The 14440-nt window shown below is 39.7% G+C and overlaps 1 protein-coding gene across 1 annotated transcript; it reads left to right on the top strand.

Annotated features, from left to right (window-relative positions):
- Positions 1-488: 488 nt before the first annotated feature.
- On the top strand, positions 489-14434 carry LOC125918332 (anoctamin-6-like). The gene is made up of 3 exons (XM_049624340.1): positions 489-1444; positions 8978-9183; positions 13385-14434. Exons 1-3 carry the CDS (start codon positions 1405-1407, stop codon positions 13628-13630), a joined length of 492 nt encoding a protein of 163 aa, XP_049480297.1. The 5' UTR covers positions 489-1404; the 3' UTR covers positions 13631-14434.
- Positions 14435-14440: the final 6 nt, after the last annotated feature.

Below are 14440 nucleotides of genomic sequence, written 5' to 3'. Positions count from 1 at the left end.
GCTTGGCCCAGACATTTGTATTTGACGTTCTTTGCTGCTGTTGTGCCTCTTCTGGTGAACTCCATGAGTAGACCACAAGCCAGCTGTTGTCTTAGGGGACAACGGTTCTTCAGGCTACAGGTGCACACCTCATTTCACTGCCAGACTTCAATTTATTTTCAGGAAAAAGAGCCATAGAAAAGGGGGAAACATTTATTTGGAGGCTTTGAGAAAGAAAAGAACATATAAGACAAGAGACGACTCTGTGGGGCCAGTGTCTGATAGAGCAGAGCACTAGGTTGTGTTTTCAGCCAGCTATGCACTGTGACTTTGAGGAGGCATTTTGCTTTTCTGGTCCTTGATTTGTTCAGCTTAACTAGGGTCTTGGACCTGTTTCATCTAAAATGAAAATACATCACTTTTCTCTCAGAGCCCTTCAATGGCTCCCTGTTTCCCCCAGAGTAGAAAATGCCCAGATCTCCACAGTGGTCTCTTAGGCTCCCCACTCCTCAAAACTTCCAGCCTGGTTTCCTGCTAGGCCTGGACCACACCAGGCTCCATGCTTTCTGTCAGATGTAGGAGGCCTGTTCCTGCCTCTGGGTTCTGTAGTTGCTGTTTTCTCTGCCTCTTCATATTTTTATTCAAATGTCACTCTTGGTGAGAGCCCTTCCCTGCCACCGCCCCACTCCCCTACCACAAATGCCAACACTCCACTCCTTACTCTGCTTCGATCTTCTCCAGGGCACTGTTACCAGCTTGCATACCATGTCTGTCTTCATTTTATTTTCTCTGGTGACTTCATTCTGGAAAGACCATTGTGGATAATGGTAGGGAAATGGGGGAAAAAATAAAGTTGATCAAATGAAAGTCTTTTTAAAAACTAACTGTCCTTGGGGCACCTGGGTGGCTCAGTCATTTGAGCATCCAACTTCAGCTCAGGTCATGATCTCATGGCTCCAGAGTTCAAGCCCCACATCAGGCCCTGGTGTCAGTTCAGAGCCTGCTTCAGATCCTCTGTCTCCCTCGTGCCCCACTCGTGTACAGACATGCGCGCGCGCGCTCTCTCTCTCTCTCTCAAAAATAAAATAAAAACATTTAAAAAATCAACTGTCCACATGGAAAGGAGCTGGGAGAAAAAAATAATAGCAGTTACGATCTTAAAACTCAGTACATAGTGCTGCTTTTCAAAATACTTTCAGGTAAAGAAGAAGGAACAAAAAGAAATTTAGCATGAAACCAAGAAATTAATTTCTTGGGAGGATTATGTGTTTAGCTTGAGATATCTGCAAAGTAATTGGATAATATTCTAATTGATAGTTTGATCTTTTTGGCAGCTGGGTCAAGAACCTGATTGGACGATGCCGCACAGTTTCCAGAGCAGAAAAGATAGCCCCGCGATGGGAACAAGACTACCACCTGCAGCCCATGGGCAAACTGGGATTGTTTTATGAATATCTTGAAATGAGTAAGTCCTTACTGAAGTTTTAGTTGATGTAAAAATTAGATTGGAGCATGTTTTGGATCCCACATAATTACCTGGCATATTGAAATGAAGAGAAGCATGTTTTTCTCCACTAGATCAAAGTACACAATCAGGCTTTCAGATAAGGTGACTGTGTGGATCCTTGTCAATATGTATGTTGTACAAAGCTAAAGATTTATTACGAAGCAGTGGACTGGAATATTCGTTGAGATACCTCCTCACCATCCTCAGAGCACTCTAACCATGTTGTCTGAGAATGAACTCAGAACTATTATTAGAGGTGATTCAGCTTGTGCTGGAGTCCACGCAGGCACAGCTGTTGGCCGATACACTTCTGAATGAGTCATTGAAGCAAGCCTGGACAGAGAGCCTGTAGGCACATGCTGTTTCGTGGCAGGCAGGATCACAGGGTTCCCCTCTGACACCTCCCACCTGCCTGTAACAGCATCTCTATTTCTTCTGGCCCACGGTTTCTGCCTGGTTCTTTGACCTCATGGATAATCACTGGCTTGAATTCAGAACCATTTTGCTGGTTTGGGATTAAGAAGTTAGCACAGGTCCCCTCCTTCTTGAATGCTTTGTCCACTTGTGCAGTATTTGCTTGGGCTCTGTTTCTGTTCATTGGACTTGACCCTGAGCTCTTAGGTGCCTTTAAGTGGACACATCTCAAAACAGATTTCCAGAGGAAACACCATCTTTTCTATTATGCATAACACACTTATATCTTATTAGGAGGCTAACGATTTATGTGTTTTAGATCTGTGCCCTTTCAGCTAACCATTGCACTGAACTATAATTTTTTTCAGCTTAGGGGATTAGGAAAGGAGGCAGAACATTTTGGTTGACAGGCTGTGCATTTATGCAGAGGGGTTTGTGTGTTTGCAAAGATACCCCTTTGCAGTTCCTGTTTACAAGTCTGCAGATAGAGGATGGTTTTTATTAAATCACATTCTATATATAAAATAATTGCTTTTAAAAATATACATGAAACATGGAAACACATCTGCTTCTTTCAGTGAGTGAAAGGTTCATAGCACCTTCAGTCAACAATACTTTGCAGCCTGGAGTTTGATTTAAATTTCATTTTTGCTTTTGTTAGGTTTCGGGACCAGGTTCGTTTAAGGGTGTAGCTTCAGTACATAACGTAGAAGCTCTATTTATTTATTTATTCTGTTAATTTTCAAAAGAACTGTAAGAAAATTACCTCTGATTCCAAAATGAGTCATAATTGTAAATATTTCTTATTGGAGCTATTATCAGCATTAATAACAACAACATTCTGGGGCAGAATATCATTTGTTATTTTAGCACTGAAAACATACCTTGAAAAAATAGAGTTATTTTTCTGTAGTTGATTAGTCAAATAAAGAGGATTGTGAGAAAAAGTTATAGGAAAAGGTTGTGCTTTGGGGAGAAATTGGTATGACTTTTAGAGTTTCATAGTCTCATTAAAATAGTTACCAACAAAATAATTCGGCTTCATCCCACCCTACAAGAAAGGATAGAATAACGACTATTACAGAGATATTTTTTAGATTTATTAAATTGTTTTCCTATTATCTAAATAATACCTAATGAATTAGAAAAATTAATTTTTGAAAGCAGTCTGTTCCATATTCTATACCAGAGTGAAACTATTTTTTGTTATTTTACTTTGTGAGAGAGAGAATTTCCAAGTGCCTCTTGAATTATTTTTGTTCCTCTAAAATAAATATAGAGTGCCTTTGTCGATGGCCTCATTATAGTTTCCTCCTGCTTCTTCCCATATTCATTAATGACACCACCATCTACCTTCTTAATTATGCCTCCTAGCTGCTGAAGCCAAACATCTTCTGGCAAATGAGCCTGGAGCATTGTATCCAACCACCAGCTCTAGTCCCCTCTGCCCAGTGGAGGGGACTAGATCTCCCTTCTGCCTGAAACACCATTCTCTTCTCTACCTGAAGAACTCCTGCCAAGCCTCAGTAGTAACCCTCAGCTTTTCACACAGATTTGCCGCTCTTTTCTGTAGGCATTAATAGTACTTGATTCCTGCCTTGATGGCATCTGGTTGTGGGTATACCTGTCCCCTGGCTAACTAATCCTGTTCGAGGTAGCTACAAAGCCTTTGCATCTCTCAGTCTTCAGCTGGAGCACCACTGTCTGGACCTAATACTCATAGATATTTATTCAAGTGACCTGAGCTTGGAGTTTCAACACATACATACATCTGCTAGTTGAGTTTACGTTAATATTGCCCCCACCATCCCAGTGAAGTTCTTTTTTTTTTTTTTAGTTTTATTTTTTAAAATTTATACCCAAATTAGTTAGCATATAGTGAAACAATGATTCCATGAGTAGATTCCTTAATGCCCCTTACCCATTTAGCCCATCCCCCCTTCTACAACCCCTCTAGTAACCCTCAGTTTGTTCTCCATATTTATGAGTCTCTTCTGTTTCGTCCCCCTCCCGGTTTTTATATTATTTTTGTTTCCCTTCCCTTATGTTCATCTGTTTTGTCTCTTAAAGCCCTTATATGACTAAAGTCAAATGATTTTTGTCATTCTCTAATTTCACTTTGCATAATACCCTCCAGTTCCATCCACGTAGTTGCAAATGGCAAGATTTCATTCTTTTTGATTGCCAAGTAATAGTCCATTGTATATATATACCGCATGTTCTTTATCCATTCATCCATCAGTGGATATTTGGGCTCTTTCCATACTTGGGCTATTGTTGATAGTGCTGCTATAAACATGGGGGTGCATGTGTCCCTTTGAAACAGCACACCTGTATCCCTTGGATAAATGCCTGTAGTGCAATTGCTGGGTCGTAGGGTAGTTCTATTTTTAGTTTTTTGAGGAACCTCCATACTGTTTTCCAGAATGGCTGCACCAGCTTGCATTCCCACCAACAATGCAAAAGAGATCCTCTTTCTCCTCATCCTCGCCAACATCTGTTGTTGCCTGAGTTATTCATGGTAGCCATTCTGACAGGTGTGAGGTAGTATCTCATTGTGGTTTTGATTTGTATTTCCCTGATGATGAGTGACGTGGAGCATTTTTTCATGTGTGGGTTGGCCATCTGGATGTCTTCCTTGGAGAAGTGTCTATTCATGTCTTTTGCCCATTTCTTCACTGGATTAAACTAAAAGGCAACCGACAGAATGGGAGAAGATATTTGCAAATGATATCAGATTAAGTGTTAGCTTCCAAAAATCTATAAAGAACTTACCACACTCAACACCGGTGAAGTTCTTTATGGCATATGTTTTTTGGGTTTTATTTTTGAGCAAAATTTCCGTTATCTTTAGTGAATTCCCCACCATCCTTTGAGATTATTAAAGTAACCCTGGTCTGTTAACCAAATTGCTTCCCTGGATGTCTAGTCTTAACATCTGAGAATTCAGACACAGGACATAGAGAGATAGTCTGTCAGTCTAAAATCTAGCTTCAAAACCAGAAGATACCATTTTGTACTTACAGCACAGACACCCAGTCTCTTGTGAACTTGGTGAGGCCTTCCTAGGGAGCGGGTGACATAAATGAAATGCAAGAAAATGATGGAGTGGACCCTGTTTGTCTCTGGCCCTGCCTCCTCTATCCTTGTTAACTTGACCTCACCATCCTCCATCTCCAAGTTAATTTTCAAAGATCTATTCAAACAGTGACCTTCATATATTATTTTGTCCACCTAATTTACTATAATTAGTACCAACTCTTCTTTAGCATTTCCTTGTGCCCACCTGTTTTCCTCTTTCTCCAGTGCTAACCCCACCTCAGCACCCCACTATACTTCTCCAGGACTCAGGCCTGTGTTCTTCCATTTCCTCATCTCCACTGTTTCCTCCCACTACCTGCATTGGTATTTCCTCATGTTTGCAGGCCTCCTACCTCTTTATTCATTCATCTGATAAACATTTATGGAGCACCTGCTATGCCAAATACTCTTATCAATTGCTGGGGATACCAAGACAAGTAAGACTTGGTGCCTGCCCTTACAGAGCCAAGTGAGGGGTGGTCAGTATTTGGTGGATTGTTAAGAAAGTAAATGCAGATGGGACTTTCTAGAGCACATGAGATTTGAATTGGATTTTGAAGAGTGAATGGAAGTTGTTTCAAGTATGGTAAAGGGAATGGACATTTCATGTAAAGAGGTGGACATTTAACAGTACAAGGACATGAAACAGCTTGGCCACTTCAAAGTATGGCGAGAACAAAGGATCCATAGGTGGGAATGTCAGGTAAGCAAGGACTGTGTCATAATGGGTCTCATGTGGTCATCCAGGGAACTAGAACTTCTCCTTAATGAACTTATCCTTACCCATGGGAATATTTGTAAGCAAGAGAACTATATAATGTTTATGTTGACAAAGATCAGATCATTCTGGCAGCAGAATGGAAGATATTTTGGTAGGAGAAGGATATTTTGGGAGGCTACACCAGGTAACCCACACAACTAGGTAATCCCCACACCTAAATAGAGGCAGTGGGTATGGGCATAGAGATCAGGGAGACAGATTGGACAAGTGCTGAAGAGATGACTAGTATGGTAGGTGAGGAATAAAATTGGTGAGATAATTTCCAGGAGATTGAATGTGCAGGTAGAATATGAGGAGAGGAGCTGGTGTCAAGGAAATGGTTCAGTGTTGAATATTTCAAGTGTGAGGTGTCGATGGGATGGATCCGTAGAAATGTCCATTAGAAAGTTGGATTCCCCAGGAGCTCAGAGAAGCTGCAGGTAAGACCCTGGGGGTGATTCAGGCATGCCAGACACAGAATTGATGATTAGGCCCTGGGGAAATGGGGCATTTAAAGGGTAAATGGGGAAAGAAATCCACAAAGGAAGAATAGCAGAACAGTTGGAAGAAATGTAGCAGAGAGTTACTCCAACATGGAAAGCTTAGAAGGTGAGAATGTTGCTTAAGAGGAATTTGAACACTGACTAAAAGGAGCATAATGCAAAATAAGCGGGCAGGGTGGGGAGGCAAGAGTTGAAACCACACTTAATTGCTGGCACAGTGGGAAAAGGTAGAAGGAGCACTACAGGTAGCGTTTAAAAGAAATTATGTGCGTGCATGCATGTGTGTGGACGCACGTGCACGCGTGCGCGCACACACACACACACACACACACACCTTCGCTTTTTAAAATTATTTAAGTAAAACAAAAGTCAGGGGGGAAAGCATTCCACTGAGAGGGAAATGTTTGGCCATATCAAAAGCTGCCTAGCAATCAAACAAATAAGGACTGAAAATGTACCCTGGCTTTGAAATCTGCAGCCACTGCATAGTGAGCATAGGGAGGGCCGTGGCAGGATGTAGGGCTTTGAGGAGGGAATAAGCAGAGAAATAGTTGAGGTACTTTTTCAAGAAACTCAAAGTGAAGAAGTAAGCATAGAGCATATTAGCAATATAGGGTCATGGAAAAGTTTTAGACAAGGATTATTTTTGTTTTTACATTGGGTATTTATTGCCTTGCAGAATCGGTAGGTCTTTTTTGTTCTTCATTTCAAAGCTTACAAAGTTCTTCTCGCTTGAATATCAAAACAGATGATACCATGTTGGTTTTTCTGGTGCATTATTTTTCAGTGAATCCATCTCTCTTTTGATGTCAAAAGGGAGGACTCCATACCAGTTTTTTCCAGTGATGTAGCTGATTGCTCCAACACTTGAATCCACTGATTTGAAGCATCACTTTTTATAATATAGTAAACTCCCATGAATATCTGCATCAATTCTGTTTAATTCATACTATTAATGCACTAGTTCTAAACTGTTTCAATTCCAGAGCATAATAATATACATTATTAGAATCTCTCAGAGGTAGACCTATTGTATCCTCTTCCAGAATGTCTCTCCTGTCGGTCGAAGCATTCCTTTTCATTATTTTACTTGTGTATATTTCTTGAAAAACTTTAGCATCCTCTTTCAGCTTTAAAAAAAAAATACCCATTTGGGATCACTAACTGAATTTGTATTGGAATTCTAAATTATATTTTGCAGAAAAAAATTGATATAAGTCCCCCCATGTTGAGTCTGCCCAATTAAGAAGCATATGGTACATCCTACCATTCATTCATTTATCATTATTTGTTTTTATTTTTTAAGACCATTATCATACCTTATTAACATTTCTCACTAACTTTTTCCTAAATGGTCTATACTTTTGTTGTCATTATAAACAACATCTTTTCTGTTTTGGATTTTTAACTGGGTTGACTGCTTGCATAGTCCTCATTTCTGGCTTCTCTTGAATAATAAGATCAGGCAACATTGGACCCTCATTCCAACATGGCAACTGTATGCAGTCCCTTCCATTTCATTAGGCTATGCACTTGACAGTTTACCACATTTGACTGCACCCACTCCACACATTTCTATTACTTGCCTGGTCCCTAGCAGGCAGATGAATTCATTTAGGGGTAGGTGATGCATAGACACAGTCAGCAGCATAATACCAAGCATTGGTGTCAACATCTATGATATCATCAACTCCGGTAATTGTCTGTCTTCCCTGAAGACGATGGCTCTTGCCTGGCCTGTGGACCTGCCAGATCTTTCCAGCCCTCTCTGTTCTTCTGCAGCATACCCTGGCTTCTCAGACCAGAAGAACATGCCAGCTCCTTCTACCTACATACCCCTCCACAGTCTTGCCCTTCCTCGCCTGATTGGTCCCTGCCCCTGTTCTGAGCAGTAGCTGTAAAGGGGCTGTAAATCTTCCTGGCATTCACAGCCTTAGTCCCATATCTGTACTCGTTTACTTGAAAGATTTCTTTTAGACCTCTGGCCTTATTTCTAACCTTTACCTCCCTGTGGTACAGCTTGCCCCAATCTCTGCCGCCCATCTATAGCAATGCCACCTAAATTACAAGGAGAAAAGTACTTCTAACCCCTCACTTGGATATTTACTTAATATGACCACATAGATGGCAACCACTTCCAGATAAAAATTCTTGAAGGATTATATTTTGCCTTATTAAGATAATTTTGTCACATTTCTGTGATTTGTAATAATATTACAAATTCTCTGAAGGCATGACAACTTGGCGTTTGCAGACTCAGGGAAGGTCGCTTATTTGCCTATTTGCAGCATATTTCCTCTAACATTCTCTACACATAGCCTTCCCAAAAGTACATTTCTTATTTCTTTTGAACTTGTTAGATACTTCCACAATACTCCTTTTCTTTTTTTAACCCAAAATCATGAATCATCTTCCAACATTGTTATTTCAACAGAGAATGAGTAACATACTGAGAGTGTCCCAACTTTAATACCAGCAAATAACTTGAGTTGATTAAAGATTTTAGGTCTATTATTCCTGTTAAGTGTATACATGTGATAGAAACTGGTTATAATTAGTCTTGTTTCCAGAGATTTCATATTTGTCTTTTGTTGAACATTGTTATTACCATGGATGTCTTTTCTCTTTGGGATTTAGTTTGTTTGCCTTTTTCTTTCTTTGTAAGAGTAAAGGAAAATACGTTGTCCTTCCATCCATCCACCACTCCATGATGTGTGTCCATTCCATTGACAGTTATTCAGTTTGGGTTCGTCACCTTATTTGTGGCCTCTTTTCCACTGGCCCCCCTGTTGGCTCTGGTGAACAATATATTGGAAATAAGAGTGGACGCATGGAAAATGACTACCCAGTATAGACGCATGGTTCCAGAAAAAGCCCAAGACATCGGAGCCTGGCAGCCCATCATGCAAGGAATAGCGATTCTGGCTGTGGTGACCAATGTGAGTAAACATAGGCTTCGCAGGGTAAAGACCTTGAAAAGTCCAAAATGCATTAGTGTTGCTACCTAAAGAATCAAATGTTTGATATTTTTTTCTAATGGGAGGGAGATGCCGGTACTATCATCTGTATAAAAACAGTTGTTATAACTGTAGTTGTTATTATTTTTTTAATGTTTTTAAGTGTTTGTAATTATTTATTAATGATTTACAAAGTCAAGAGCTCTTACAGAGGCAGTTGCTAAGAGTGACCATGATACTATCATTGCTCATTTGCTAACGTTTTTATTTAACGGGAACATAGTAATAGTAATAACAGTAAGTACCAACTCTCTTAATCCTGATGCGACTATAAAAAGAGCTATACAATAGTGCTGTTGTAATAGACATCTGCCCACTTACAGTGTTTACTGCCCACAAATAAGAACTATCCTTCTACCATATTTTACTATATATTCCAAACTATCAATTTAAAATATTGACTATTTGATGATGAGGTATGTTCACGCACTTTGTGTGTTCCAATCATGTCTCCTAGGGTTCTTCAAGGAGGGGGGGGCTTTAGGGTGGGTCCCATCTCTCTTCCCCACCCCGTCTGTCCCCTTGGCCTTTGCTGGCCACCCTCTAGTCATTAGCTAAGCAGCCTCATACCCTGCATGTGTCCCAGCTCTGAGGGAACAGAACAACCTGTATAGATTTTGGACCAATCTGAACAGTCTCTCTTTGCCCACCCCCGCACCCCCCCCCCCCGCCCCTTTTTTTGAAAACACAGGCCAGCAGGGAGTTTTCAGGGAGAACAATTTCCATGCCAGCCCAGCAGGGGAATGAGCACTTTCCTTAGAAATATGCTTACAATTAGGGCTATTTCCTCCCTTATTTCACTACCCATTTTACTCCTGGGTCACTGACAATTCCCAAAAGATGATATCCCAGTTTTCATTTCTTAGTTAAGCCACACTTGCCCTGAGTCCCCAGTCTTTTCCCACAAGCACCTGTAGAAACAGAACAGAATTCAGTGCCTGTGGGTCAGTCTTCTGGATGAGGGAACATTCTGGATGAGGGAACATTTCAGTCACAGGCCAGACTCTCAGTCCACCTGTCAGTATTGTAGCTTCCCAGCTGCATGACCTTGGGCCAGGCCTTAACACTTCAGAGCTTCATTTTATTGTTTGTAAATTGAATAATTCCCTATCACATATTTTAAGAATATTATATACCATAAAGGATGACCAAGGACTTCAGTGAGTTAATGCATGGAATACACAGAGCCTGGTCCTCATGGAATGTTAGCTGCTGCTGTTTTATCATCATTATCCATCATCAGTAATAGTGAGTCTGTGTAGACTTCCAACAGGTGTCTAAACTAAAGGCACAAGAATTTTACAATTCTTGTGGTTACAGTTTTACACAACAAAGCAAGTTATCTGGAACCCAGCTGTCACCACCCGTCAAGAACTCTCAATTTATCTGAATTGTATGTTATCCCTACTTTTTGGAGAAAGTTACAAATTGTACGCACACACACAAAACAACTGCTAGGTTGTATCATTTTCTATTCACCCAAGTAACCCATACCTTCAACGTCCACTGTGTTACAATCATGAAAGAATTAATCTGTCACATTAAATATGCTATAGAACACTAAGCAAGGCAGGAACGTGGAATTGTGTACATTAGGAAAATTTTAGCAACAAGGTTTGAAACTAAAAGCATTTTTGTTTGACCTTCAGCTAGCCAGAAAATTCAAATGACTCTTACTGCCCAGTCCTAAGCACTCTGGTTTGCTTGTGTCAGGCACCTTTTCCTAGTATCCCCAGGATGGCTCCACTCCATTAGCACAGATGGGGTACTGGCTGTGTTTCTAGGTCTACTCTGTGTGGATGTGTCTGTGTATACACACACAGGCACATGCGTGCTTGCTAATTGGTGCTGCTGGTTCTTATCCAGTAGTTGTTTCTTCTTACAACTTAGGCATCGTTTCCTTGTACCGTAGGAAAACTGCTTTTTAGATCATTGATTGAATGATGGACAATCCTTTTCTTTCCCATATTATTAGGATTTGTTACAGCTTCCAAGATGCAGGTTCTGTGTATGTTTGTATATATGCCTTTAAGAATGAAACATGTAAATTATCCCCTCACACTCCTAATATGTGCCTGCAAAATGTACTGGGCACTCAAGTGCTAACTTTCTATAATAGGGGAGCTTTTAACTGTAGGAAGAAGAGAATAGCCACCAGGGATGAGAATGGACATCGAATCATTCATTTTAAAGCTGCTAGTCCCCAGCAAAGAAGCTGAATTGACACGGTCGTATCAGGCCACAATATCTGCCGTTGAAGACCAATTTTAATTTAGTTTGATATAAATGGAAAATTGTGTTCAGAACAGCATAGGAAATGAAGCACACTGCATTTATTTGTACTCTTGCAGCGTGTCTCAAAGCAGCTCAATTCAGGAGGAAAAATATCTTGTCAGAAGACAAGAGAATTATCTTCCTTGTTGGAATTTTTGCAGCTTCCTGGAGCACATCTGCAGGTGATTCTGTAAAAAGCTATAGTTAAATGATAACAGGAAATTTTAAACTATTCAAATCTGGTAAAGTAAAATATTCTTGCCTTACCCCCTCCCCCCTCCACCAGCCACAAGCAGACACACGCACACTTGGGAGGAAATGACAAAGCTGGTCTACTAGTGGGGGTCATTTTGCAATAGAAAAGCCCCTTAGTTGTTTTTCTTGCTCTGACTGAGACCTTGTTTGTTGGCTTGTGGTCTCTCTGCATCTAAACCACATGTTCAGATGAATAGTATTAAAAATCACGTTGTGCCAAAAACCTGTCTTTCTGCCTCAATAAATCACTGAATCATTTAACTTTGTTTATTCACATAGAATATGGATTTAAGTATATCCTTACTTGCTCCTTCCTTCAAGCCAGTTTTACACATTGGAGAGTTTAAAGCCCAAATTAAAGAATTTTAGAGAAAATTCATTAATTTGTAATTCATAATAGCTTTGCATCCTAATAGAGGTCTGCCTGACACAGGCCCACGTTTAAAATTGACCTATATTTATGCCTTTAATTTGAGAACATAACTATGATAATGTTCGTAACTTTGTCCAGTTAGCCTTTTTGAAGCTTAGAAGCTTAGACACTAGATCTTATAAAATAGGCATACATTTGACTATATGAATGAAATAACTCCAATATACTTTCTTGCTTCCTACGTTTTAAAGTTAACTTAAAAAATTCTTGTTTTCTAATGAAGCAACATACATAAGTATATACTGAGAGTTTAAAATCAGACTATGGGTTGACTTGTATAAATAAGCCAAGATACTCTAGGGGAAAAAGTATGAATTTGAAGACCATTATTAGATCAAGGAAATATATTTTATTCAATTTATATTCTATTTTTAAGAGTCAAGGGATTTAAAAGATCAGTTTTATTTCAATTATAAATTCTACAAAGGAATTGTATAAGGCCAAATTATTATAATATTGACCCTAATATTACTTCTACAAAACGGTCTTCTAAATCATAAAAGAGAGCTGAAAATTATATCTAGTAGAGTTCCAAGATTGATTGAATTGTATAATATTCTAATTTATGAAAATCTAATTTATATATAATATATGCAAGCAACTCGAGTTATCCAGGATATGATGGTCTACAATTATTCTTGCTGTACTTAAGAAACAGGCAACTTGGGGCACCTGGGTGGCTCAGTTGGTTAAGTGGCCGACTTCGGCTCAGGTCATGATCTCACAGTCCGTGAGTTCGAGCCCACGTCGGGCTCTGTGCTGACAGCTCAGAGCCTGGAGCCTGTTTCTGAATCTGTGTCTCCCTCTCTCTGACCCTCCCCCGTTCATGCTCTGTCTCTCTCTGTCTCAAAAATAAATAAACATTAAAAAAAAAAAAAAAAAAGAAACAGGCAACTTGCCAGCTTTTGCTTTCCAATTGTAGGTGGACTTCTGGACAGCCCTTATTTGAACTGAAGACAAGAGGAAGTAACTATTCTTTAAAGCAGCTGCTCAAAGACTTTAGGACATTCACTATCTATGTCCATTAGGAAAGAATTAAAGTTTCTGAATCTTTCAGTTTTAAAAAAATCAACTGATGAAACTATAATTCTGGCACATTTGTTAACCATAGTTATAAAGGCTCTAAATGAATGTCCCCTTACTGTTTTCCTCCCAATATAGGCCATGATCATCGCTTTCACATCAGACATGATCCCCCGCCTGGTGTATTACTGGTCCTTCTCCGTCCCTCCCTATGGGGACCACACCCACTACACCATGGAGGGATACATCAACAACACTCTTTCCTACTTCAACATCGCAGACTTCAAAAACAGAAGCAAAGGAAATCCATATTCTGGGCTTGAAAAACATACCACATGCAGGCAAGTTCTGCTGATGTGTTTAAAAATGCACTTCATCTTTTAAAGGACTTTTATTGTAATGTAATTCTAAATAAAATTGCTGGAGACATTTTTTCCTAGCTTTCTTTTCAGCCAAACTTAAAAGATCTAAAAGTTAATACAGAGGTCAGAACTTTCTAATGAAACAATAAAACATGATATAAAGATGAGGGTTTCAAATGATTACAGGGATACTGATCCAAGAGAAAAGTTTTGTTTGTATCTTAGAAATGAAGAAATGCAAGGAGTTCCAAAAAACAAGTTCATTCAGTTGGTATGACGAATCTGTTATCCAAGCACAACCTGATGTATTTAGTGATGACAAACTATCACTCTCACTTCAAGAGATACAAAAATGAGAAATGTAAATACCTCAGCCTAGCCCAGAAGTATTCTCTGAAAGTATTCCAGAGCTCTCTGCATTGATTGTAATGGCCTTAAGGTCAACTGTAGTCAGTAGATGTCAAGTAAATCACTAATTGATAGTTTGTTCACTATAGGTCATGGAGTTTGTTTTTTAAAATCCTTTAAAAAAAATTTTTTTAATGTTTATTTTTTGAGAGAGGGGCAGAAAGAGGGAGACAGAATCTGAAGCAGGCTCCAGGCTCTGAGCTGTCAGCACAGAGCCTGACATGGGGCTTGAACTCACGGACTGTGAGATCATGACCTGAACCAGTCAGATGCTTAACCGACTGAGCCACCCAGGTGCCCCAAGAGTTTGTTTTTTAAATCATAGTCTTAACCCAGAAGAGGCTCTAAATACTCATTTAGCTCAACTCCTCAAACCCTTTTCTGGTTCAAATTCTCAGCAACACAACCAAGAAACCAGAAAAAA

Source organism: Panthera uncia, unplaced genomic scaffold, assembly GCF_023721935.1.
Source record: "Panthera uncia isolate 11264 unplaced genomic scaffold, Puncia_PCG_1.0 HiC_scaffold_68, whole genome shotgun sequence".
Classification (NCBI taxonomy): domain Eukaryota; kingdom Metazoa; phylum Chordata; class Mammalia; order Carnivora; family Felidae; genus Panthera; species Panthera uncia.
Note: the sequence above shows the minus strand (reverse complement) of the source record. Positions and strands in the feature narration are given on the sequence as shown.